General features: G+C 41.0%; 1 protein-coding gene across 2 annotated transcripts; it reads right to left on the bottom strand.

The window, feature by feature from the left end:
• Positions 1-402: 402 nt before the first annotated feature.
• LOC102913382 (uncharacterized) lies at positions 403-27,209 on the bottom strand. Of its 2 annotated transcripts, none has more exons than XM_076574886.1 (5): positions 27,179-27,209; positions 21,066-21,117; positions 20,012-20,138; positions 17,958-18,056; positions 403-4,969 (listed from the first exon to the last, which is right to left on the bottom strand). In XM_076574886.1, exons 2-5 carry the CDS (start codon positions 21,096-21,098, stop codon positions 3,357-3,359), a joined length of 1,872 nt encoding a protein of 623 aa, XP_076431001.1. In that variant the 5' UTR covers positions 21,099-21,117; positions 27,179-27,209; the 3' UTR covers positions 403-3,356. The 2 variants fall into 2 exon arrangements, with proteins under 2 accessions (XP_076431001.1, XP_042129316.2); XM_042273382.2 differs by lacking the exon at positions 27,179-27,209 and adding an exon at positions 26,641-27,099.
• Between the last annotated feature and the right edge of the window lie 220 nt (positions 27,210-27,429).

Here is a 27,429-nt window from a genome sequence, read left to right as displayed (position 1 = left end):
AGGACTTTGGGCAAACACAGCCTGTGGTTGGGGCAGGGGGTGGGGTGGGGAGTGTCTACCCAAACAAGAGTGTCTGGGTCATTTCTTTAATAATATGGTTCTGTAGCAGAAATGACACTCCATCTTAGCTGCTGTGGTAAATTATAAAATGGAAAGTCTAAAACTTTGTTTTTTAAGAAAGGGTCTCTAGGGGCTGGAGAGATGGCTCAGAGGTTAAGAACACTGGCTGTTCTTCCAGAGGTCCTGAGTTCAATTCCCAGCACCCGCATGGTGGCTGAAAACCATCTGTAATGAGATCTGGCGCCCTCTTCTGGCCTGAAGGGATACATGCAGGCAGAACACTGTATACATAATAAATAAATAAATATTTAAAAAAAAAAAAAAAAAAAAAAAAAAAAAAAAAAGAAAGGGTCTCTAGACAGCCAAAGTTGGACTTGAAGTCACAATGTAGCTAAACTTGCCCCCAATTCTTGACTGTCCTGCCTCAGCATTCCAAGTACTGGGATTCAGACATATACTATCACAGACACCTAACTCTAACGCATATTCTTTTTTTTTTCTTTTCTTTTCTTTTTTTTTTAATTCAGAAAGAGTTTCTCTGTGTACCCACCCTAGCTGACTGGAACTAGCTATGTACATCACTCTGGCCTTGAACTTACAAAGATCCACCTGTCTCTGCCTCCTGAGTGCTGGTTAGATTAAAGATGTGTACCAACACCATCAGGTTTTAAAAGGTATTCTTAATGGCACAGCCCCAAATACCCATATACATAGAAAAACAGAATCAACATAGTAAACTGTTGACAATTTTGAATCTAGGTGGGATATAGAAGTCTGTTGCCGATTATTCCAACTTTCCCATATATATAAAAAATTTTACACATGTACTTTTTTTTTTCCGAGACAGTGTTTCTCTGTGTAGCTTTGTGCCTTTCCTGGATCTCGCTCAGTAGACCAGGCTGGCCTTGAACTCACATGTATTTTTATAAGTAGTTTCAATTTTGGCTATTTTTGTTAATGTTTTACTGGAAGGTCACCAGAGAAGACCATTCAGACCAGAGTTTATAGCCAACTGAAAGTCGTTATTCCAGTTTGCTAGAACATCACTCGGGTATTTGGGATCGAAGTGTAGCCCCAAGCATTCAGAGCAAGGGGCTATTATAAGAAAAAAAACACATCCTGTTATCTTGCTCAACTGCTGGAAAGGGAGCTTTTGCCCACGCACAGTTAAACAGAAGCCAAGATAAAGTAGCTGGATGATCTTGACCTCTGGCTCCTAGACTATAGTTGGGGAATTTTTCACAAGATTCTCCATCATTAGTCAAATTCTGCTCAAAATTAAAATGGCCTCAGCAAGAATATGAGATGGAGGAGCCTCTGCACTGTCTTGCCCTGTCACAAATGTATAGCTTATCTTAATGTCTGGGCAGAGAGCACACATTATAGGGTTTTACCTTTTGAAATTTCTGTGTTTAACCCCTTTAAAAAAGTACTTATTCATTAACAGTTGTGTATTAACAACTCCACACAAATACTTAAAGAATGGATTCTCAATGAAAGTCCTTTCACGTACCTTTTCATGCATTAGAAGTATAGAGAATGAAGTTATTTCAAATTTCTAGTGGAGAAATGCATGAGAATTTTCTAAGGTATCTGCAGTATGATTTGTCTTTCATATCAGTTACAGTAATGCCTATAAAAGCAAGAACACTTTAAAAGCTACTTTACAGAATGAGGGCAGGAAGCAAATTCTCTTTCAAGGATTTTATATCAATTAAAACCTTGTCCCCATGACTTTGGCAGATATAGTGCTGGCCATTAACAGAAGCCATAGGATGTTAATATTGACAAGGGAGATGCTACAAATAAACCTAGTTCCAATAACTGCTCTCCCTAAGTTGGCTGAGAAGTGACTGATATATTAAGTTTATAAAATTAACAAGATGAAAGTAAATCAAGAACATGATGTCTTCCCTATTATTTCTGACATTCAAAGACATTCTCAACAGAATACCTCCTTGGAACAACATACTTCCCACACTCTGATTCTCTAAGGGATCTTGGCATCAAGAATATATGAATACTCTGATGTTGACCAAATCTTAGGGCAGATGATTCTTCCCACATTCTTTTCAGGAACAGTCTTGACCATGAGTCCTCTGATGTTCAGTAAAACTTCCATACAAAAGCTTGTCTACCTTCTTAAAAACATAGAACTGATGATTATGGATTTTTAATGTCCTGTAAGCTTACCATTTACAATAAAGGCTTTCTCACATTCTTTACATTCACAGGGTTTCAAGTCTACTGGGCTCTGATGGGATTTAGGAGCTGAGCTAATTCAATAAATGTTCCTACATTCCTTGCATTCATAGGGTTTCACACCAGCATGGTTTCCTTTATGTTAAGGACTGAGCTCTACTTAAAGGTCTTTCCACATTCTTTATAGTGTTAGGGCTTCATGCCAGTATGTCTTCTCTGCTGTGCAGTGAAGGCTGAACTAAATCTAAACATTTTCCCATATTTCTGACTTTCATAGGATTTCTCACCATTATAAATTCTGATATACAGGTAGCTCAGAATTACTGCTAAAGGCTTTTCCACATTCCTTGCATCTATAAGGCTTCTTTCCAATATGAATTTTATATGTCAAACAAACTTTCATTTTCGACTAAAGAGCTTCCAACCAAATTCTTAACACTGGTAAAGTTTCTTCTCACTAGTGTGAATTCCTTGATGTGCTTTAAGGTATCTATCACAAGTAAGGTACTTCCCACATTCTTTACATTTATAAGGATCTTTACCAGTATGAAATTGGTAATAATATCAAAATGGTCCTCCACATTCCTTGCATTAAAAGAGCTTCTCACAAGTATGAATTAGCTGATGTTGAGTAAGCTGGTACTGAGGTGTGAAGGCTGACCCACAGCGCTCACATTAAAATGATTTCTCTCCAGTATGAATGTTCTGGTGCTGAGTGAGCTTTGCCAGAACAGTGAAGGCCTTTTCACATTCCTTACACTGAAAGGGTCTCAAACCAGAATGAATTTTCTGATGTTGACTAAGTTTGATCAACGATTAAAGGCTTTCCCACACTGACTACATTCATATGATTTTACACCAGTATGACTAATCCTACGTTCAACAAGGCTGGAGACTCGATTGAAAGACTTTCCACATTCCTCACATTCAAATGTTTTTTTTGACCTGTATGAAGAATGTTTTTGTGGTAATTAAACTGGCTGGGAAGATGAAAAGCCTTTCCACATTCTTTACATTCAAAGGGTCTTTCACCATCATGAAATCTCTGATGGCGAATGAGATGTATATTAAGCCTAAAGACTTTCCCACATTCCTTACAAATAAAGAGTTTTTTTTCCAGTGTGAATACTCTGATGCCCAGTTAAATCTGAACGTCGACTAAAGTATTTCCCACATTCCTTGCATTGATATGGTTTCTCATCAGTATGGATTCTCTGATGCTCACTAAGTTGGGACTTTTGTCTGAAGGCTGATCCACACAGCTTGCACTTGAAAGATTTCTCATCAGTGTGAATTTTCTGATGCTCAGAAAGGTATGCCTGAAGCCTAAAAGTCTTCCCACATACATTACATTCAAGGGGTTTCTCACCAGTATGAATATTCTGGTGCTGCAAAAGCAATGAACTACAACTGAATGTCTTCCCACACTGCTGACATTCAAATGATTTCTCTCCAGTATGAATGTCCTGGTGCTTAGTGAGTTCTTCAAGAACAGTGAAGGCTTTTCCACACTCCTTACACTGAAAGGGTCTCTCAGCAGTATGAATTTTCTGATGTTGCAAGAAGTTTGAGCGACGTTTAAAGGCTTTTCCACATTCATTACATTCATATGGTTTCACACCAGCATGAATAATCCTATGTTCAACAAGGTGGGAGACTCGCTTAAAGGACTTCCCACATTCCTCACATTCAAAAGGTCTCTCACCACTATGAGATTTCTGATGTCCTTTTAGTTGGTGGGGAAGTCTGAAGGCTTTCCCACATTTCTCACATTCAAAAGGTTTCTCCCCATTGTGAGACTTCTGATGTCTTCTAAGCTGTTGTTGGAGTCTGAAGGCCTTCCCACATTCCTTACATTCATAGGGTTTCACACCAGCATGAACACTCCTATGTTCAACAAGGCGGGAGACTAGCTTGAATGACTTCCCACATTCCTCACATTTAAATGGTTTTATATTTGTATGCATGGTTTTGTGGTACTTAAGCAGGCTGGGAAGATGAAAAGCCTTTCCACATTCATCACATTCAAAAGGTCTCTCAGCACTGTGAGACTTCTGATGTCTTCTAAGCTGTTGCTGGAGTCTAAAGGCTTTCCCACATTCCTTACATTCATGGGGTTTCACACCAGCATGAACACTCCTATGTTCAACAAGGTGGGAGACTAGCTTGAAGGACTTCCGACATTCTTCACATTCAAATGGTTTTATACTTGTATGAATGGTTTTGTGGTACTTAAGCATGCTGGGAAGTTGAAAAGCCTTTCCACATTCATCACATTCAAAAGGTCTCTCAGTACTATGATACTTCTGATGTCTTCTAAGCTGTTGCTGGAATCTGAAGGCTTTCCCACATTCCTTACATTCATGGGGTTTCTCTCCAGTATGAACACTCTGATGCTGAGTAAGATCTGAACTACAACCAAAGTGTTTCCCACACTCAGTACATTCATATGTTTTTTTTGTATTACGAGTAGGAGTCTGGCAGGTGTCAGTAGGTAGTTTTTCCTTGTTTGTAATCTTTTGATTAGCATCTCCTTCTTGATAATTTTGTAGTGCCTTGGATGTAATACAGTTGGGGCCATTACTAAAACTGGAGCCCTGGAGGTCAAAAGTTTTACTTATATGCTTTCCACTCTCTTTGGGTAAATTTATATTAGAAATATGATTGTCTGCAGATGTTTTTTGAACTTTATAATGTGACTCCAAATCTGAAAGAAACAGAGAAAGGAAGACTTTTATTTTCCTGTAAAACACACACACACACACACACACACACACACACACACACACACACACACACTCCATTAAATGAATGGCCAGACTCTTAAGGATTTTATGAGAAGCTGAACAGGAGCAAGGAGAGCAACAGTAATGAAAGTTTAAGTAAGACAACACACTTCAAAGTGGAACAGGTTGGAAATGGGGAGGTACATCTGCTTTACAAGATTAAAACAAACCATACTGAAAAAAAATCTGATGTGCTTCTTTACATATTATTTAAAATATATACCCTATGGTGAAAGTTTTTTAACCAAATCTGAGAAAAAAAATCTATACCATACAAATACATAATTTATCTGTCATCCTTTAAGAAAACTGGCCTGGAGAGGCAGTAGTTGGCACATCTTTAATCCCAGCACCCAAGAGGCAGAGGAAGGAGGATCTCTAATGTTCAGACAGAAGCTTCACCTCAGCCCTTCCTTCCCCATCTCTGTTTTTTCAAACCCTGCTCTGTCTCAGAAAACCAGCCAAAAGGCCTCTCATCTCCCAGAAATGCTCAAGATTACACCTACAGGATTTTTAAACTGCCCCTTAAAGAATGGCCATGTGATTTTTAGGTCTCTTCCCCCTGTCTCCTCTCTGGAGGCCGAAACAATCATCCAGGAACATTTTACTCATTAAACCTGGACTTTTAATTCTTAATTCTGCTTGATTTGATTTGATCTGGATTACTGTGTCAGTGGAGAGGCTTAATATCAGGGTACAGAAACCTTTCATCTAAGTTGAAGGCTAGCCTGGTCTACAGAGTTCCAGAACAGCCAGTAGCACTGAGAAATCCTGTCTCAAAAAACAAAAAAGAAAAAGAAAACTGGCCTGGATTTGGAATTCTGAAAAAAAGGGGGGGGGTGTGAGGGGGCAAAAATCTTTGGTAGTGGTGGTATACAAATGTAATCCCAGTAACAAAAAGCCAGAGATAACAACTTCATGATTTCCAGGCAAGCTGGGACTAGACAATGAGACCCTGTCTGAAAAAAAAATAAGAACAAGCTAAAAAAGACAACAGAAAGAAAGGGGGAAAAATACATTAGAATTTTAAAGAAAACTGAGGATCTCTGGCCAGAGAAACAGGTATGCTCATTGCAGATCTTTACCTATTCCCCCTTCACCTCCAAATCCATTCCCCTAGTCTCATGCCTAGATCTGCAGCAAACTACCTGCTACAGCCTGCCCTTCATCCTTGCTCCCATCTCTAGATATCACACAGATCCACACCTCCAAACTTCCTTTTCTCCATTCACTGCTTTATCCCAACCCACAACTGGAACAGAGATTCCCTGGAAACCCGAAAGGCACTCTGGTCAGTGAAACAGGTAGACTAACTGCAGATCTTCACCTCTCCCTCCATTCCTTCAATTCCCAGTCCCATCCCCAGCTCTGTAGCAGACCATCCTCATTCCTAGGGCACTAAGCAGATCCTAGTGGAGCACCTTAGTTCTTTTCTCCTGTGTGTTAGGTTTCAAACCTGGAACAAAAGGATGAGGTGCCTATTTAACATATCAAAATGGACTGGGCCACCAGGTTCTGCCTTTATGAATATGATACACTTTAAAGAGGAAATGAAAAAAATCCCTTAAAGAAATCTATGAAAACACAAACAAATTATGGAAGGAAACAAACAAAACAGATTAAAACCTGGAAGTAGAAATAGAATCAATTAAGAAAACCCAAACTAAGGGAAACCTGGAAATAAAATTCTCTGTATTTCCTTAGTGTCTGTTATGTCCTCCTTTCCATCTCTAATTTTGTTAATTTGGATCTTCTCTCTTTGCCTTTCAGTTACTTTGGCTAAGGGTTGGTAAATCTTACTGATTTTCTCAAAGAACCAATATGTGTTTCCTTTGTTGTTTCTATTTTATTGATTTTAGACCTGAGTTTAATTATTTCTTGCTATCTGCTCCTTTTTGGTATAATTTTTTTCTTTTTTTCTATTTTTGCTTCTAGAGCTTTCAGTTGTGGTATTACATTGCTAGTATGAGCTCTCTCCAATTATTTTTTTATGTAGGTACATAGTGCTATGAATTTGCATCTTAGAATTTCAGGAGGTATCAACATCTGCAATCTCAAGTTGTACTATTGAGATATAGTAATAAAAATAGCATGGTATCGACACAAAAACTGACACATTGACCAAGAGAATCACATTGAAGACCTAGACACAAATTCACACACCTATGGACACCTGATTGTTGAGAAAGTAGCCAGAAATACGAACTTGAAAAGAGAAAACATCTTGAACAAGTGCTGGTCAAACTGGACACCTGCATGTACAAGAATTCAAATAGATCCATACCTACCAACCTGCATAGTGGATCAAAGACCTTACTATAAAACCACATACACTGAACCTGACAGAAAAGAAAGTGGGGGATGACCTTGAACTCATCAGCACAGGAAAAGACTTTCTGAACAGAACACTATTAGCACAGGCATAGAGATTTATTAATTAATAACAATTAATAAACAAGACTTTATGAAACTGAAAAGCTTCTGCACATCGAAGGACACTGTCATTCATACAAAGTGGCAGCCTACAAATGGAAAAAGATTTTACCAATTTACCAATTGAGGGCTAATATCCAAAATATATAAAGAACTCAAAAAACTAGATATCAAGGAAACAACCCAATTAGAAAGTGGGTACAGATCTAAACAGAATCTCAAAAGAAAATTCAAATGGCTGAGAAACACTTAAATGTTCAATATCCTAGGCTATCAGGGAAATGTAAATCAAAACTACTTTGAGCTTTCATCTTATACCCATCAGAATGGTAATTCATAAAACAATTGACCATTCATGCTTGCAAGTGTGTAGACTAATGGGAACACTTGTCCATTGTTGGTGGGTGTGCAAACTGGTACAGCTACTGTGGAAATCCTTGTGATGGTTCCTCAGGAAGGTGAGAATCAAACTACCTCAAGAAGCAACTATACCACTCTTGAGCATATACCCAAAGGATCCTTCATCCTACCAGAGACACTTGCTCAAACATGTTCATTGATGCTCTAGTCATAATATTCAGGAATTGGAAATAAGATAGATGTCCTTTAACAAAAGAATGTATAACGAAAATGTGGTACAAGCAGTATTACTCACCTGTTAAAAATAATTTGAGCCAGGCAGCAGTGGCACTCGGGAGGCAGAGCCAGGCAGATCTCTGTGAGTTTGAGGCCAACCTGGTCTACAGAGCAAGATCCAGGACAGGCACACACACACACACACACACACACACACACACACACACACACACACACACAAAAAAAAAAAAAAAATTGAAGTCATGAACTTTGTAGGTAAATGATGGAACCAAAAAGTTATCAGAATAAAGTATTCTAGACCCATAAAGACAAATATGGTATGTAATCACATATATAAAGATACCAGCTGTTAAATCAATGATAACCTACAACCTGTAGACCACAGAGGTTAGGTATAAAGTAAGAGACTAGGGGTCACATAGATCTTGTTAGGAAAGAGAAATACGAAAGTTATGGTTGGATAGGGGGACTAGAATGGAAGGTTAAGTTGGGAAGTGTAGCTGGAGTTATTCTGTATCCACCTGGCTTCTATAGCTGCTCAGACCCAAACAAACACACAGACGCTTATATTATTTAAACTGTTCGGCCTAATGGCTCAGGCTTCTTGCTATCTAGTTCTTATAGCTTAAATTAACCCATTTCTATTAATCTGTAAGTTGCCATGTGGCTTGTGGCTTACCAGTACTTTACATCTTGCTTTTTATGGCGGTGGCTGGCAGCATCTCCTCACTCAGCCTTCCACTTCCCAGAATTCTCCTTTCTGCTTATCCCACCTATACTATACTTCCTGCCTGGCTACTGGCCAATCAGTGCTTTATTTATCAATCAATCAGAGCAACACATTCAGAGCAAACAGAAAGACATCACTAGCAGGGAAGGGGAGGAGAAAGGGGCATTAGTAAGGAAATATGGGAAGAAACAGCTAAAATTAAGGGGGATTTGAGGACCAGTATGGAAACCCAATATAGTAGAAGCTTCCTAAAATATACACATATATGTAGGCAATCTAACAAACTGCCAGATAATGGGGGAGACAGTGCTCCAACTGATCATCTGTCACCAAATGAAACCTCCAGTCCTGAGGCTGAATTACATCTAACTGAATTGTTGGCCAAAGGGCCAACTTTGCTATAGAAGCCCCCAAAAAAGGCAGTTGCCAAGACTACAGGCTGTTGTGCAAAAACTGATGCCAATGTCTACACAACTCATTCAACATGGATAAGTCAAACTGTTGCTGACATTCAGCCTACACCCCAATGTTCCAGTGCTTTGGTACAGGAAGGTACTCTACACACTAGTAAAAGAGAAACATAAATACCAAGCCACTCACAAGTGGCAACCCCTGGACCAAGCCCACAAAAACCCTTGCTTGTCCTCCCAGCAAGATATGCTACAGCCATGGTGGCACAAAGCTTGTGGTTACTGAATGAGATCTATGAGATGAAACCCATTCCTGTGTGCTATTTTGTTTGTGCTCTAACCAATAAAATTTGCCTGAAGATCAGAGGACAGAGCCAGAAATTAGATTAAACATAGAGGCTAGGTAGCATACACCTTTATTTAATCTCAGCACTTGGGCTCTCTTGCCTTTGCTCCCAGTATTTGGGAAGCACACACACCATTAATACCAGTACTAGGAAGGTTGAGACAGGAAGTGATATGGCTGGGCACAGAAAGGCATATAGGGCAGGAAGAGACAGAAACTCTCCCTTTTTGGCTGAGGACTCAAGGTCATTCAGTCTGAGGATTCATGGAAACAGGATCTTCCCCTTTCAGCTGAGGAGTTGGTGAGGTAAGAAGTGGCTGTGGCTTGCTCCTTTTGTCTCTCTGATCTTTCAGCATTTACCCCAATATCTGGCTCCAGGTTATAAGACCAATTAGGATTTGTGTTATATTTGGCATAAATCTTTTGGGGCACAAATTCACACAAAAGCCACTTGCCTGTGACTTTGCAGCCACCAGCTCAGGTGAAAGCTGCACACAGCCAGAGCCACTATCCTGCTGCTAGATTTTCCTTTTCTTCCCCAAGCCCTCTGAAGGAGTCTTGGATTTTTTTTCTGTCATAGCCTTTCTACAGGAGACTCCACAGACCTTTGCCTGCAAAAGCCACAAGAGTTATTTGTTTTTGAACATTCTTCAGTGCAGATGGCTGGCTCTTTGGCTTCCTCCCTGTCCCAGAGACTTGTGGCTTTCCCTGGACCCCCTCCTTAGGCTGCTGCCACACTAGGTAGCTGCCTCATTTCACTGTCATCTGAATTGTTATTGTCAGCAGATTTGGAGAGTCAATTGGGATTTCTTTTTAAAAAAAAAAAAAGATTTATTTGTTTATTTTATATACAGCATGTATGACAACAGGTCAGAAGAGGGCACTAGAACTCATTACAGATGGTTGTGAGCCACCTTGTGGTTGCTGGATATTGAACTCAGGACATCTGGAAGAGGAGTCCGTGCTCATGACCTCTGAGCCATCTCTCCGGGATTTCTTAAAAGGGAGAATTAGTTAAGAAACAAACAAACAGAGAGTTTTTTCCCATATTGAAAAATGGGAAACACTATTACAATGGAGGGTGTTTGGTCTCTGTTTGATAGCATGATAGTTTGAAAATGGAACAATTAAATAAGAGGATAATTAATGTAGATTGGGTTTATGTAATTTCAATTATAAGTATTATTTGTTTGATGTCTCTTTTATCATTAAAAAAGTTGGTTAATATGAGTGCCAAGATAAATGTTTTAGAAAAACTCATTAACACACATCATAGAGATATTCATACTCAGAGGATTTAAAGGAGAACCAACCTCAACATTGCATTATAAGGTTACAGATAAACAGTCTAAGGCACTGGGCAGTGGTGGCGCACTCCTTTAATCCCAGCACTTGGGAGGCAGAGGCAGGTGAATCTCTGTGAGTTCTAGGCCAGCCTGGTCTACAAATTGAGTTTCAGGAAAGGCGCAAAACTACACACAGAAACCCTGTCTCGAAAAACCAAAACAACAAACAAAAAGTCTAAGGATTTCAAACAGCCAATCTTAATTTATCCAGTAACCTTATAGGGATTGCCAAATGATACATATCCCCCAGACTGTGTAAGAACTGAATGGACTCCTGTGCAAATGTTAGATTTGAGGAGATTCAAGGAAGTGGTAGTCTCATATGGCATGCACTCACCTTTTATGAATCAGATGTTAAACTCATGGTCAACTTGTAATAGAATTATCCCTCAAGACTGGAGAGATTTGGTTACAACAGTCTTGGAGGCTGGTCCCCAATTACAATGGAGGACTTGGTGGAAGAATGAGGCTAAGACAATTGAACAAAAAGTAGGGTAGAGGTATTGAAATCTCCCAAGACCAACTATTGGGGAGATAGTTTATGCTAATGTAGAAAGACAATCTTTTTTTTTTTTTAATTTTACAATACCATTCAGTTCTACATATCAGAAAGACAATCTTTATATGATGACTACACCCTGGCTTATGCCATGCGGCAGCATTGAATGCTTGGGACAGAATTGAAGAAGTAGGAGAGAAAACTGAGTCATTTACAAAGTTATACAGGGCCCAAAAGAAACCTTCACTGATTTCTTACAAAGACTGACCTCAGCAGTAAATAGAATGATACCAAATTCAGAAGCTAGACAAATAATGATTGAGTCTCTGGCTTTTGAAAATGCTAATGCACAATGCAAGAGGGTAATTAGGCCATTAAAGGCAAGATCAGCACCCCTAGAGGAATGGATCCGAGATACAATCAATATTGAATCTCATAACCATCATGATGCCTGGAAGAGGTGATATCCAGAGGTTTGAAGAAAAATCAAAATGGTAGGTGTTTCAATTGAGGTAAACAAGGTCACCTGAAAAGGGACTGTGAACAAGGTGTTTCTAAAAACAATGTTTTTGCTAATAATCCCAACAGAACACCCCTCCCTTCTCGAGTATGCAGAAGATGTGGCAAAGGCAGACATTGGACTAATGAATGTAGTTCAATAAGGGACAGTCAAGGTAATCCTTTGCCATTGGGAAATGCCTTGAAGAGCCTTTCGTGGGACCCCATGTCAAATTTGGTTCAGTTGTTTCCTATCATGGAGGAAACTCCTCCCCAGAGCAACTAAAAGATTATTTTTGAACAAGAGAGACCACTTGATTAAAAGAAGTGATTAAACTTCTTTTTGGATTACATTAAACAGAGTGACCACTCAATCTAAATTAACTTATAAAACTAATAAATGCTTTTCCTTTCATTAGATATAACTTGTCAAAAGGGAAACTCCCCAAAGTTAGGGTTGGGAAGGGTTTTGTTTTTGTCTTTTCAGGATAATAAAAACAATCATCTTGAGGAATTTACAGACCTTTGGTCAAATAAAAATCCAAAGAAGGATGAACTATCTGGAAAAAATTACCAAGAAAAGGAATAATCTGACCTAATGCAACCTCTGAAGTCTCCAAAAAGATGATGGGATCCAACTATGATAACACCATTAAGTTGACAAACACTACCCAAAGATTGGCTTTGGACTACAAACAGCTCAGGACAATTTCGAGGTAGCTAGCTGAGATGATACAACCTCATAGACTACTCTAGCCAGGAATTCAGACAAACACTGTGCTTTCCCATTATGAAGAGACTGGACCAAAAATGATATAGTTACCTCTCCCAGGACTTGACAAGTAACCCAAATTTTTCTTTTCAGGATCCCCTAAAGATGCCATCGCCCCCAGACAGTAGGAAGTAAATTTAAGAACACAATACCCATATTCCCAAGAGGTGGGGGTGGTTGGTTTTTGGTCATTCAATGGGTTATGGATATTAGGCATTGTTTAGGGTTGTTGATTACAAGCTGTTACTGGTAATGGTCAGGAAAAAAGCTAAACAAAGGATATTAGATTCAGGGTCCTTGTTTTGAAAAGAAAAAAATATATAGATATGAGATAAAAGGTAGATTACTAAATCTACTCTGAAAAAAGATATAGAAATGAAAGGACAAAGGGTAGATTATTGAATTTACTCTAAAAAGAAGAAAGGGAGGATATGGATATGATAAGATTAAAAAGGTAGATTACTGAATCTACTTTTCAAACGCAACTACTAGCTTTAAATATTTTACATTGGATTGGATTTTTGTATATTGTATACAAATTGTGTATATTGACACAAAGTTGAGATTATTTTTGTTAGAACATACTGTACATACATTTCTAATCTTGTTCAAGGTATTGTACGTATACATCTCCTTTAACAATGTAATATAAATTTCTACTCCTTGAAAGTTACTATTACATACTAAATAGAATATAAAGAAATGCAGGTTAGTGGTCACCTATTACAATCAAACTTGTAGTCAGGTTAGGTATGTTTTCAAGGTCAAACAGAGATATATTTTAGATAGACAAATAGTCTTCCAAAACTTCAGAGATCTACTGAATATGACATTTAAGATGTTTTAATAACAGGTTCTTTTTTTTAATGACAATGAGACATGCCTGTTCCTGGCAGCACCAATCTACCTCAGATAAGATGATGGGCATGGAAGAAATGCCTCATGGAGTTTACTTTCTTTGTGGCAAAAGTTAGCCACTGGGCAACTTTTGAAAGAAAGGCCCTTGCCTTGACTGCTGACAATATGCTGTGCAAATGAGACAAGCAGGACACAAAAGGACTGCTGAACCTTGCCAAGACAAGAGAGGACAGTCCTTCAGAAAATCCTGCTTCACAGATAAGTCTGTTAGATATGCTAGGTCTGTACAATGAAGACGGATGCCCCAAGGTTGCAGAGGAACCTTGGGTGACTGTCCAGGCAGTCAGATGTTTCTGTCATTTCTCAAATTTTTTGGAAGTTGCTTGATTGCATTTCCCACTTACTCAGGTAATATTATTTCCTTCTCGGGTCTCTGAGGGAGTTGAAGACTAGACAGTTATAGTTTTTCTTGTTAACAAATTCAGAAAAGAAACTCACTAAAGAGGTGTAAAGTGTATAAGTTTGAAAGACATCAAAAGATAGTTTTCAATTGGTAATACAAGTTAGGATAGAAAGTAAATTAGGTACAACATTTTGGACTCACCAAAATAGGATAAATAACGGACTATTTTCTTGGAATCTGTCAAATGTTAATGAACTGGACATTGTTAATGTAATTCTTGACTGTATATATTGTATATACATATTGTACTTACTGTGTATACTTTTTCTTATATTAGTTATAATCCTTTCTAATTTTAGACAAAAAGGGAGAAATGTGGTGATATTTTGTTTGTAGTCTAACCAACAAAAATTTGCCTGAAGATCAGAGGTCAGTGCCAGCCACTACATTAAACATAGAGGATAATACATTAAACCTTTAATCTCAGCACTTGGGATCTCATGCCTTTGCCCCCAGTATTTGGTAAGCACACACACCATTTAGTACTAGGAAGGTTGAGACAGGAAGGATACGACTGGGCAGAGAAAGGCATATAAGGTGGGAAGAGACAGGAACTCTTCCCCTTTCTGCTGAGGAGTTGGCAAGGTGAGAAGTGGCTGTGGCTTGTTTCCTCTGATCTTTCAGCATTTATCCCAATATCTGGCTCCAGGTTTTTATTATAAGACCAATTAGGATTCATACAACATTCCCAATACTGGATGAGTGACCAAGACCTGAGAGTAGACAGCCCAGGTATCTAGGGTAAAACCAAATACTACTGTGTTAAAAATCAAAAAGAAAAAAGAAGTAATAAAATGGGTCCTAATGGCATCCTACCATACTTAATAGATCAGTGTCTGGCTCAGACATCATCAGAGAAGCTTCCTCATGCAGCAGCTGGGAACAAATGCAGAGACCCACAGTCAGACACTATGCAGAGAATGAGACCTTGGGATGCTCAGCACTAAAAGGGATGTTTCCATCAAATCCCTCCCCATAGTGCCCAGCGAACTTCGTGGAAGAGGAGATGGAAAGAAACAGTATAAAAGCCAGAGAGATGGAAGATACCAAGAAAACAAGGGCCTCTTACTCAACATGATCAAAGCACTTATGATTTCAAGGAGACTGAGGCAACATGCACAGGACTTGCACTAACTAACCTGCACCAGGTCCTTTGTGCATAAGTTGATTATGGCCTCCAGTTTAGTGTTTATATGGGACTTATGAGTGTGCAACCAAGTGAGTTTCTAATTCTTGTGCTTTCTCTTGGGTGATTTTACTTTGGTTTTTTTTTTTTTTTTTTTTTTTTTTTTTTTGGTCCAGTTCCAATGTGGGAGTTTGGTTTCAGCTTATTTTATTTTATTATTATCCCTTAGAAGCCTGTTTGTTTTCTAAAAAAAAAGGCAGAAAGGGAGTGGATCTAGATGAGAGGGGCAAGGGAAAATAGGGAAGATATAGAAGGAGGGGAAGCCATAGTAAGGATACATTATTGGTGAAAAAAAATCTATTCTCAATAAAAGGAGGCTGGGAAGATGATTAAGGAAAACTAAGAGTGAATACATTCTAAAAGTCTGATGCTGAAATGTCCACAAAACTAAAGTCAAACCAAAAATGTTCATCAAAATGGGAAAACCCATAGAAAAAACTGAACTTCTGAGCATACTCCTGAGACCGTAATTTTCTTAGGATAATAGTAACAGGTTGTTTACATTAACGAGGATTGATGGAAGGTTGTTAGTGGATAATATCCTACCAATGGATACATGAAATACTTAGAATCAAGTGTCATTTTAGTGACTTACCATCAAATAGGTCAACAGAAAATGTTTAAAATGTAGTTGTTGACATAGACACAGCACATGACACCTAATGTTATCAATTAGTATATTTAGATGACTGTAGTTCTTTTTGATGCTTTATTTTAAAAGATTTTGTTGTTGCTCTTGTTGTCTGCATTTTTTTTTTTTTGGTTTATTTTGAATGATTCATTTATTTTATTTTATGTGTTTCTGTGAGCGCCTGCATATATGTATGTATATCATTTGCATGCCTGGTACCCAAGGAAGCCAAAAGAGAGCATCAGATCCTGTGGAATTGGACTTATAGGTGACTGAAAGCCTCCATTGGGTGTTGAAAATCCATTGGGTATTGGGAGCGAAACCCGGATCCTCTGTAAGATCAGCAAGTGCTCTTAACCACTGCACCATCTCTCCAGCCCATGTTTTGATATGGTCTCATGTAGCTAAGGCTGGCCTCAAATTCAATATGCAGCTGAGGATAACCTTGAAGTTCTGATCTTCCTGCTTCTACCACCCAAACTCTGTTATTACAGATATATCTCCTGTATTAGACAGGGTTCTCTAGAGGAAGAGAACTGTTCACTCTCTCTCTCTATATATATATATGGGATTTATGAGAGTGGCTTACAGGCTGTCATCCAACCAGGCCAACAATGCCTGTCTAACAACACAAAGTCTAAGAATCCAGGGGCTGTTCACTCCATGAGGCTGAATGTCTCAGCTGGTCTTCAATACATGCTGGAATCTGAAGAAGTAGTCTCTCATGCCAGTAAAGGAATGGACTTGCCAGCAGAGTGAGGGGAAGCAGACAAAATGAAAGAGCTTTCTTCTTTCACATGCTATTTACAGGCTGCTATCAGATGGTGGAGCACAGATTTAAGGTGGATCTATACCTCAAAAGATGGATTAAAGGCGGTACTTCCCACTTCAAATGACCTAATTAAAAAAAAGCACTCACAGGTGTATGCAGCTGCTTGGGTTTTAGTTAGTTCCAGATGTAGTCAGGTTGACAACCAAAAAGAGCCATCACAGCCCCCATGCCAAGCTAGGTAGAAGGCAGTGTTGTATGTATGCTCACATGTTGTTCATTGGCTTCTCTACCTATTCTTTTTGAGTCAGGGTCTCTCATTGCCTGGAGCTTGGCATAGCCAGGCAAACTAGGCTAAATTGTCAAGAAGACAAGGGATCAGCCTTTCCCACTTCCCCAGTGCTGCAGTTAGAGGCATAGGCCACACCATCACACCTTGATTAGAGTGACTATGAAGATATACAATTAAAATATTTACTATGCCTCACTGTGTTCCTGCATTCACTGGTGTTCAAAGTGTCTTATCATTGGGTCAGTGGTTAAGGACACTGACTGCTCTTCCAGAGGACCTGGGTTCTCTGGGTTCTAGTACCAGCAGCCACCTGTAACTCCAGCCCCAGGGGATCTGACACTCTTTTATGGCCTCTTTGGGTACCTGCATACATGTGTACACACACACACACACACACACACACACACACACACACACAAAACCAGTAATGCAATACATTTACAATAATAGAACGAGGGTAACTGCTCCAATAAGAGGGAAAAAGGTGAGGACAACTTAGTGACTCATGAACTAGAAGCCCTGTGACAGCCTTTGCTACAACCTTAACTTCCTTCCCAGGTCTCAGGCATGTTCTTCCACAGGCATTAGTGATGTGAAGAAAGTAAGTCAACCCAGTGTCAGGCATGAGGCGATTCTCTGACCACATGCTGTTCCTGGCAATTCTGGAGCCCTGTCTTCCTGTGGTGATATTTTCTTTGTGCTCTAACAAATAATGCTTGCCTAGAGATCAGAGTGCAGAGCTAGCCATTACAGGTGAGGCAGTGGTGGCACACACCTTTAATCCCAGCACTTGGGATCTCATGCCTTTGATACCAGTACTTGGAAGGCACATGCCTTTAATCCCAGCACCTGGGAGGAGGAAAGAGAAAGTGATATGGCTGGGTGGAGAGAGGAAGTATAAGGCAGGGTGGAGACAGGAGCTTGGCCCCTTTCAGTCTCAGGATTCCTAGAGGTAAGAAGTCTTTCTAGTGGCTGGCTGCTCTGCTTCTCTGATCTTTCAGCTTTCACTCTGATATCTGACTCCAGGTTTTTATTATTAATATCAATTATAATTCGAGATACACTTTCCTCTTACTCACCTGGGCTGGGCCTGTCTGTTTGTTTCTTCACAACCATCCAGGGCTCTCTCTTCTGCTCTAATAAGGCAATCAGATCGGGTTTGGAAATGGAACTTCCCACTTAAAAGAAAGAAGAAATGACATGTGGAGACGTTTTAAACTCAGTCCCTCTAGTTATCCCAGGATGACCTGGAATTCAATATGATGACCAGGCTGTCCTGGAACGTCCTTGATCTGCCTGCCTCTGCCTCTCAAATGCTAGGATTAAGGGTGTGTGCCACCATGAGTTGCCTGTGCAGACTTTTAAAAATACAGACTTATTTATTATAAAGGTCTATACAGGTTGGCATGGTGGACCATGCCTGTCAGCCCAGTCAGTGGGGAATAAGCCAGCCATAACAAGACCCTTGAAATGCAAAAAGAGATTAAAAAAAAAAAAGCCTAAATAATACTGAGGAAAGACTTTAGAGAAGACAGAGAAGAACCAGCTGGGTGACAAACCAGCTGTTTCAGAAAAGGGTTTAATGTCATTTAAATGCCGACAGGGGCTTGTCATTTAAGGAGAAGCACATATAGTGGGGGAGAACATGAACCCTTATGCTACACTGTCTAGTGTAAACTTCATCTCTGCAGCTCACTAACAATGCCATTAAAAATTCTCATAAGATTCCATGAGCAATTTCCCCATATAAAAACTGGGCATGGTGGCACACACATGAAATCACAACACCTGAGAAGTAGAAGCAGGCAGATGAGAAGTTCAAGACCAGCCTTAGTTTCATAGGAACTCCAAAGCCAGCCTATGCTACATGAGACCTGACTTCAAAACACCAAATAACAACAACAACAATAATAATAATTTTGCTGATATCTATTAGATAGGGCTGATACTAAGACTAAGTAGTATATTCAAGTACTTGGAACACTGTCTGACCTACAGTAACACAATATCATTTTTTAAAATTTCCATTTATTTACTTTCTAATGCTGGGGATTGAACTAGAACCTTGAGTATGCTGTGTAAATGCTCTACCACTGAGTTATATCGCCAGCCATGAAAACTGTTATCATTATTGTTAATTATGTTGCCTTCTTTCATGTTTGGACCTCATTTTTACAGATTTGCTCAATGAAAAATTCACAGCCTCAAACTTCCACAACAAAGTAGGTAAAGGAAGTGTTCGCTGAGGGAAACAGAATGTGTCCACTGTGTCCACTTCTGTTTTGAATTGATTCTATTGATTCACTAGTAAGTAAATCATAAAGACTCTCTTATTTAGTTGTGTATGCATGCATGTACAGTATATTTATGTTTTTATGAGGGTGTGTGCACAAGTGTGTATAAGCATGCATGTGTGTGTGTGTGTGTGTGTGTGTGTACAGATCAGAGAGCAGTGTGAAGTTTCTTCATCTTTGCTCCCCACTTTGGTTTTTGAGACAGCATCTGTCCCTGAACCCAGAGCTCACTGAGAGGATCTCCAAGGTGTGGACTAAAAGCAGGTGCTTCATGAAGCTCCTGTTTTCAACCAAGGAAATCTCACAATATTCCTTTGGGAAGGAGGAGGAATTCAGCTACCTCTTTAAAATTCTATTGACTTTAATTTCCTTTATGTGAGGATCTGTCTACAAGTATGCACCACATGCATGTATGTGCACATAGAGGACAAAAGAAGGCATCAGATCCCTATGGAAATAGAATTACAGATGGCTGTCAGTCACCTTCTGGTGGTAGAATTAACCCAGGTACTCTGCAAGAACAGACCACCAAGATGTCTCTCTACTCCCTAATTATATTTATTGATTTATTTATTTGCTTACTTATTGCATTATGTTAGTTTGTTTTGTTTGAAAAAGGGCCTCACCCTGTTAGCCTTGAATTCTCTGTGTACCTGAGCGTGACCTTGAACTCACAACAATATTCCTGCCTTAGGCTTATGAGTAAAGGAATGACAGCCATGAGCCACCAAGACCAGCTTCAGCTACCACAGAAAAATGGCCCTGTCTTTTCATTCAGAGTGAGGAAAGCCAACAGTGTAGAGAGCACATCCCCCCTTCATGGGGACAGATGGCCTTACCCACTGTGACGAGGTTGCTGTAGGTCTCCAACATTATGTCCCTGTATAAGACCCTCTGAGAAGCATCCAGGTAGGCCCACTCCCTCCGAGAGAAGACAACAGCCACATCTCTGAATGTCACTGACCCCTGAAACCACAAACACAAGTAGAGTGAAATTGGGGAAATGTTCAAGGGAAAATCAGAAGTGAAAGGACTCAAGAACAGGAAGAAGACATGGAAATGTTCAAAGTACCTGACTGCACGAGCTCCCCCAGTAAAGGATGACGTTACACACCCTACCCATTCAATAAATGTGCATTTCCATTCTATCCACACCCTTCAAGTTACAGACCAGAAGAGAGAAATGTCACCCGGGTTCAGTGTAAACTACCTAAGAAATAGTGTGAGTCCTTGAGTTTATTATGGTATCAGATGATATCAGTAAGATTTTTTTTTGTCACAAAAATGATTTTTGCAACTATGTAAGAGTCTGTAAACTATGTAAGGGTTCATATTACTGGCTTATTAACAAAAACTTTCAAGGTGAACAGTGTGTCTCAGGTCTTCCTGGACTCTGGAGACGACAGTCCCCTCCCAATCACAGCCTGGATGACCTTTCCCTCTCAGCACTGAACTCTCTTAAAGCCCCTCAAGCAGGTCATCTCATCACACACATGCACCAAGGCCATTCACTCTCAAACCCTGTGTCATCAGCCTGAAAACACCGAAGATGTCGATCAGGATTCCCAGTGCAGTCAAAGGAGACCATCACCTCAACGTTCTGAAACCCCCAAAGACCCTGCTTCCCTGTGGACTGTCACCTCCTCTGCAACGACAGTCCTCCCTGACCACAGACCAAGCAGAAAGCAGATGTGCAGGGATGCATTCAAAGCAAACTCCAGAACCAGCAGGAAAGAGCCCCAGACAGAAGTGCTCTGGTCTTCCAACCTTCACTGTAATGGGGCAGACTGGGCTGGGGGATTTCAGGTCCTTAGGAAGTTTCACAAGAGGAAGACAGCACACACTCACCTAACCTGAAAGTCCCCTTATGTAAAGAGACAAAGGTCAACTTACACAGACCATGTCTTGAGAACTAGAGCTGGCCATCCTTCTTCAGGATCCTCCCCTGGGGGACAAAAAGAAAGCCTTTCAGTGGATTGTGACTTGATGTTCCCAGACTGACTTAGGTCAGCATGATTTCATCGACTACTTTTATATCTCAAGCATCCCCACTCACACACTCCTCTCCCACTGCTCATAGCCTCCCACACACAAATTAGAAGCAGACAGGAGTCTACACAAAGACGATTCTGTTTTGTTTTGTGTTTTTTGAGACAGGGTTTCTCTGTGTAGTCCTGGCTGTCCTAGAACTTGAATGGTAGACCAGGCTGGCCTGGAACTCAAGAGATCTGGCTGCTCCTGCATCTAAACTATGATCCTTTATAATTAGTTACAAAACATGCTGTAACAGGAGGAATAATTTATTTCCCTCTTTCAATATATACCAATATTTTGTATAACATCATGTTAAATTCATTCTATGTGTCCTAAGTCTTGAGTCTAGCAGTGGGTTTCTAAACCTCAACACTGCTGACATACTTATTCTGGTTTGAGGTGTGTGGGAGAACTATGTTGTGCTCTGTACAACCTTCAGCAGTATCAACCTCTACTCAAGATCTGAGTAGCACACACATCCTCAGAACTCCCTACAATGTGGGCCTAGCAAACAGCCATCACCAAATGGGGAATCAGTGTTCTACCCAACAGGTCTAGCTAAGCCTTGGTTCAATACACTTTGGGATTGTTTGTTTAATTACTTTTTTGCCTATACTAGACTGGCCCTGAACTCCTAATGCTCTTTTCTCCATCTCTCATGCAGGGATTACAGGCATGCACAACCATGCCCAACTCTCAAATATATATCTGATAATCTTAAGAAATTATACATTTTGTCTCCCCACAAAATTCATATACAAATATTCTTTCTTTATCTTTCCTTCCTTTCTGCCTCTGCATACAGCAGGCTAGCTAGCCTTCCAGGAATTCTCTTGTCTCTCCCTCCCATCTTGCAGTAGTAGGGCTGGGATTAGAGACATGCACTGCTCCATCTGGCATTGCATAGTTTCACGCTTGCAAGCACTGTACCCACTGAGCCATCACCCCAGCCCACATTTATACATGTCTGTGATGGTTCAGGGTGTGACCTCATGACATTTATGACTGCCTTTGTTTCATAAACTTGTGATCCCAAAAGCCATAAATGGAAGTGCAGGAAGTCCTTCTAGATGTGGTAGCATAGGTCTACACTGCCAGCACTAGGGAGGCAGATGCAAGAGGCTTCTTCAGTGTCCCAGACCAGCCTGGCCCACGGGTTCCACATTAACCTCTGCAATCAGTGGCCCTGGCCAAACTCAATTTTAACATGCAGTAGAATGACACTAGACCTTCAGTCACACCATATGCAAAAGTCAACTCAAAACAGATTACAATGTAAGGACTTAAACTGATACTACTAGAAAAAAATAAACAGGAAAGCCTCAATGACACTGGACATTTTGGATAAAAACACAAGCAACAAAAGGAAATGGACAAATGGGATTTACATCAAATTAAAAACTTTACACACCAGAGGAAACAATCAAGAGTAGAAGGATGATCTAGAGAATGGGAGAGAAGATTTGTAAACTACATATCTGATGTGGAGTTAAGATCTAAACTCTTCCTGCACAGTGACTTTACAAGGAATGCAGAAAATTCAGTGACAAGGACACATGCTAATAAGGAAACAGGCAAACACACAAACAGACATTTCCCCACATGGAACATCAATGTAGCCAATTAGAGGTACATGAAAAATAAGCATCAGAGAGATACACATTAAAATCACAATGAGAGGGCCGGGTGGTGGTGGCTCACGCCTTCAATCCCAGCACTTGGGAGGCAGAGGCAGGCGGATTTCTGTGAGTTCGAGGCCAGCCTGGTCTTCAAAGCAAGTTCCAGGAAAGGCGCAAAGCTACACAGAGACACCCTATCTCAAAAAACCAAAAAAAAAAAAAAAAAAAAAAAAAAAAAAACAAAAAACAAAAAAAAAAAAATCACAATGAGAGGCTTCCTCATGCCTGATAAGACAGTCAATTACCAGGGGGGCTGGAGAGATAGCCCAGTATTTTGAGAGTACTTTATGCTCTTGTACATAACCTGAGTTCCATTTCCAGCACCCACGTGGTGGCTCACAAACATCCCTATCTCCAATTTCAGGGAATTTCACACCTTCTTCCGGCCTCCTAAGGCATCAGGCATGGACATGGTGCAAATACATTCATGTAGGCCAAACACTCACAAATAAAATTAAAAAAATGTCCACCACTTGGCTCAGTCTGGGAGGAAGGGACTGGACCTGCCTGGACTGAGTCTACCAGGTTGATCGCAGTCCTCGGGGGAGGATTTGCCCTGGAGGAGGTGGGAATGGGGGGGTGATTGGGGGTAAGGGGAGGGGGTAGGAGGGGGGAGAATAGGGGAACTCATGGCTGATATGCAGAACTGAATGGTATTGTAAAATAAAATAAATAAAATTTAAAAAAAAAAAAAGTGTCCACTATCAGAAAGAAAACACAATTTAGAGAATGTGGAAGAAAAACCACTGGAGAAAATGTTAATTAATATAGTCACTGTTGGAAACAATATAGTGGATTCTCAAAAATTACAAATAGAACTGTCACATGATCCATCGATCCCGCTACTGAGTAGGGACATACAAGGGAAATCAAATCAGTACCTCAAAGAGACATTTACACTCTCACATTTATTGCAGAATAATTTATACATCTGTGATATGCCAACCTACCAAAGGATGAATGGACAAAGCAAATCCAGAACAAGGTTCACGGACACAGTGCAACAATATCCAACCATTTACTACAATATGGGTGAACATGGAGGAACACAAGGGGAAAAAGCTAAAGACACAAAGACAAATGGTGGGGCTGGAGAGATGGCTCAGAGGCTAAGAGCTGGGATGGCTTTTCCAGAGGTCAGGAGTTCAGTTCCCCGACAGCTCACAATGCCTGTAACTCCAGCTCCAGTGGATCCTTTACATCTGGTCTCCGAGGGCACCTGTGCTCATGTACGTATAATCCCATACAGAACTTAGAATAAAAATAATTAATCTTTAACAAAAAGACAAATATCTACCATCTCACTCATGCCGAATCTGAAAATGTTCTATCACAAGAACAAGTTAAATGGTGGCTGCAGTAATGGAGGTGTGAGTACTAGCTGAGGTAATGGGGGTGTGAGTGGCTGAGGTAATGGAGGTGTGAGTGGCTGAGAGAATGGAGTGTGAGTGGCTGAGGGAATGGAGGTTGAGTGGCTGAGGGAATGGAGGTGTGAGTGGCTGAGGGAATGGAGGTTGAGTGGCTGAGGGAATGGGGGTGTGAGTGGCTGAGGTAATGGGGGTTGAGTGGCTGAGGTAATGGAGGTGTGAGTGGCTGAGGTAATGGAGGTGTGAGTACTAGCTGAGGTAATGGTGTGAGTGGCTGAGGTAATGGAGGTTGAGTGGCTGAGGTAATGGAGGTGTGAGTGGCTGAGGTAATGGAGGTTGAGTGGCTGAGGGAATGTAGGTGTGAGTGGCTGAGGTAAGGGAGGTGTGAGTGGCTGAGGTAATGGGGTGTGAGTGGCTGAGGTAATGGAGCTTGAGTGGCTGAGATAATGGGGTGTGAGTGGCTGAGGTAATGGAGGTTAAGTGGCTGAGGTAATGGAGGTTGAGTGGCTGAGGTAATGGGGGTGTGAATGGCTGAGGTAATGGGGGTTGAGTGGCTGAGGTAATGGAGGTGTGAGTGGCTGAGGTAATGGGGGTTGAGTGGCTGAGGTAATGGAGGTTGAGTGGCTGAGGTAATGGAGTGTGAGTGGCTGAGGTAATGGAGATTGAGTGGCTGAGGGAATGGAGGTTAAGTGGCTGAGGTAATGGAGGTTGAGTGGCTGAGGTAATGGGGGTGTGAATGGCTGAGGTAATGGGGGTGTGAGTGGCTGAGGTAATGGAGGTTGAGTGGCTGAGGTAATGGGGGTGTGAGTGGCTGAGGTAATGGAGTGTGAGTGGCTGAGGCGGGATGTGCAGCATCATGGTTGAGAGTGGGAGATGTAGATCCATAAGGGAGTTGGGAAGATGCTGATCAAGAACTACACAAGTTCAGCTCCACAACACAAGTTCCAGATACATCATGCAACACAGTGACTATGATTAATGGTTCTGAAAGACTCAGAGAGTAGACATTAAGTGTGCTCACTAAAGCATGTGACAGGTAGATTGAGACATCCCAAAGGACATAAAGACTCCAAATTATCATGCTGCACACAATACCAAAATTTTGATCTAAAAAAAGAAAAAAAAATTCTCTTCTACATTAGCACATTCATTTTCATTTCATTGTTTTGAGGTAGGGTCTTACTGTGTCCCCCAGCTAGCTTGGAACTTATTGTGTGGACTAAGCTGGCCGTAAACATACAGAAATTCTCCTGTTTCAGTCTCTCAAGTGCTGTGAATAAAGGGTATACCATAAAGTTACCTTTTTCTTTTCTTGAGTCATTTTCTTAAAAATACAACCAGTAATCATATTATTTCTAACACACCGTTGTATTACAGAGAGCTGAAGAGAATGAATCCAAAGCAACAGCTAAAACAGAACAGGAAACAGAACAGGCCCTTACTGTATGGCTGGCACTGCACTAACAGGCTTTACTACGGTCATTCTGAGGTACATGACAAGGCTAGACATCCAGAAAAAGACAGAACTTAGACTCTAGCCGGGACACACAGATCCACATCTCCACATTCAACCACATCATTGCTCGTCTGGATCTGGCCAATATTACCCGTTTCCACACACAGACACCCTAAAAATTACTAAAAATGACTCTCAAAGATGTCAAATTTAGTGCTATTACTTTCCCACTCCCAAAATCCTCATTAGTGAACAGAAATCGCCTATCACTTCTATTCTTTCCCTGCTTTGAAAAGAAGACCTTTAAAATAAAAAGTCAAGGGCTGGAGAGATGGCTCAGAGGTTAAGAGCACTGGTTATTCTTCCAGAGGTCCTGAGTTCAATTCCCAGCAACCACATGGTGGCTCACAACCATCTGTAATGAGATCTGGTACCCTCTTCTGGCCTGCAGGCTGAACACTGTATACATGATAAATAAAATCTTTAAAAAAAAATAAAAATAGGGGTTGGGGATTTAGCTCAGTGGTAGAGTGCTTGCCTAGCAAGCGCAGGGCCCTGGGTTCGACCCTCAGCTCCAGAAAAATAAAATAAAAATAATAAAATAAAAATAAATAATATAAATAAATAAAAAGTCACCTAATGTGTAATGCCATCAAAATACTAATCAATTTAGCAAATCGGGGTTTGAAAGCGCTAACGCTAACCTCTGGAGGTTCCTATCTATCTTGGGCAAATGGAGTGATTGTAGAGAGAAGACGTCAAGGATCTCTGAACCGATTATGTGAATATTAAGTGGAAAGGGAGGGGACAATGTAAGTTAAGGGCCACAGTGGCGGAGCTATCAATTTACATCTTCCTCCTTCACTTACTGACAGTTCTATATTCTGAAACTACAACCTCGTTCCTCAAACAGGAAGAAAGAGCAAACTCACTCTCGAATCTTAGAAGTGCAGCAATAGCGTTCGCATTCTTCTCCAGGCCCTCATCTGAGTAACGCGGACTCGGGGAGCCCGGGCAAGCAGGAGATCCCAGGCTGTGCATCCGAGCGAGCGAGCGCTCTCCTCACTTCCCACCACACTCCCGATGGCCAGAGCTCTGAGAAAGTTATGGACTCCACAAGCAGCTGCCCTCCTAGGCGACCCTCGGAGGCGCTTCCGGCCTCAAACGCTCGCCCCAAGCTCCAGTCCGGACCTCAGGGGAAGCTTCCCTCAGACTCCGTCCCTGACCTCTCGTCACTGAAGCCTGGTCCTCTTCTTCAGCCCTGTGGCCCTGAGAGAAAGCAGGAGCAGAGAGCGACTGGCAGGGACCCAGACAATGCAGAGAGCTCGAGGTGCAGCGCGCGCGCCGCACCACCGTCCCCACACACTCACACTTCACCATCCGCTCACCCCACATCACCGTCCACACCCACACCCAGGCTCCGCCTTACTCAGTGGAGAATTAGGCCCGTTTACAATTTCTTACTCACACCAGAAAGCACTGACCATCCGCGATACCTCAGTCAGGACACCGGAAGGTGAGCCTTTTGTCCAGCGCCGTGCCTCATGGGAAATGTAGTTCCGGCGTCCAGAAGTACAGGAAGCCAAGCTTCTCGACGGGAAATCCCAGCATGCATTTGTGCCAGCTCATCGGGAGCTCCGCCCAGTGGTTTTTTGGGAGTTCCTACAGGGATGCGCGCTTAAACTGGAGGCTCCTGGTGTGATCAAAAGTTGCTTCCGGCT

The sequence above is a fragment of the Peromyscus maniculatus genome, chromosome 1, assembly GCF_049852395.1.
Source record: "Peromyscus maniculatus bairdii isolate BWxNUB_F1_BW_parent chromosome 1, HU_Pman_BW_mat_3.1, whole genome shotgun sequence".
Classification (NCBI taxonomy): Eukaryota; Metazoa; Chordata; class Mammalia; order Rodentia; family Cricetidae; genus Peromyscus; species Peromyscus maniculatus.
The sequence above is the reverse complement of the archived record's forward strand: the minus strand, read 5'-3'. Positions and strand labels throughout refer to the sequence as shown.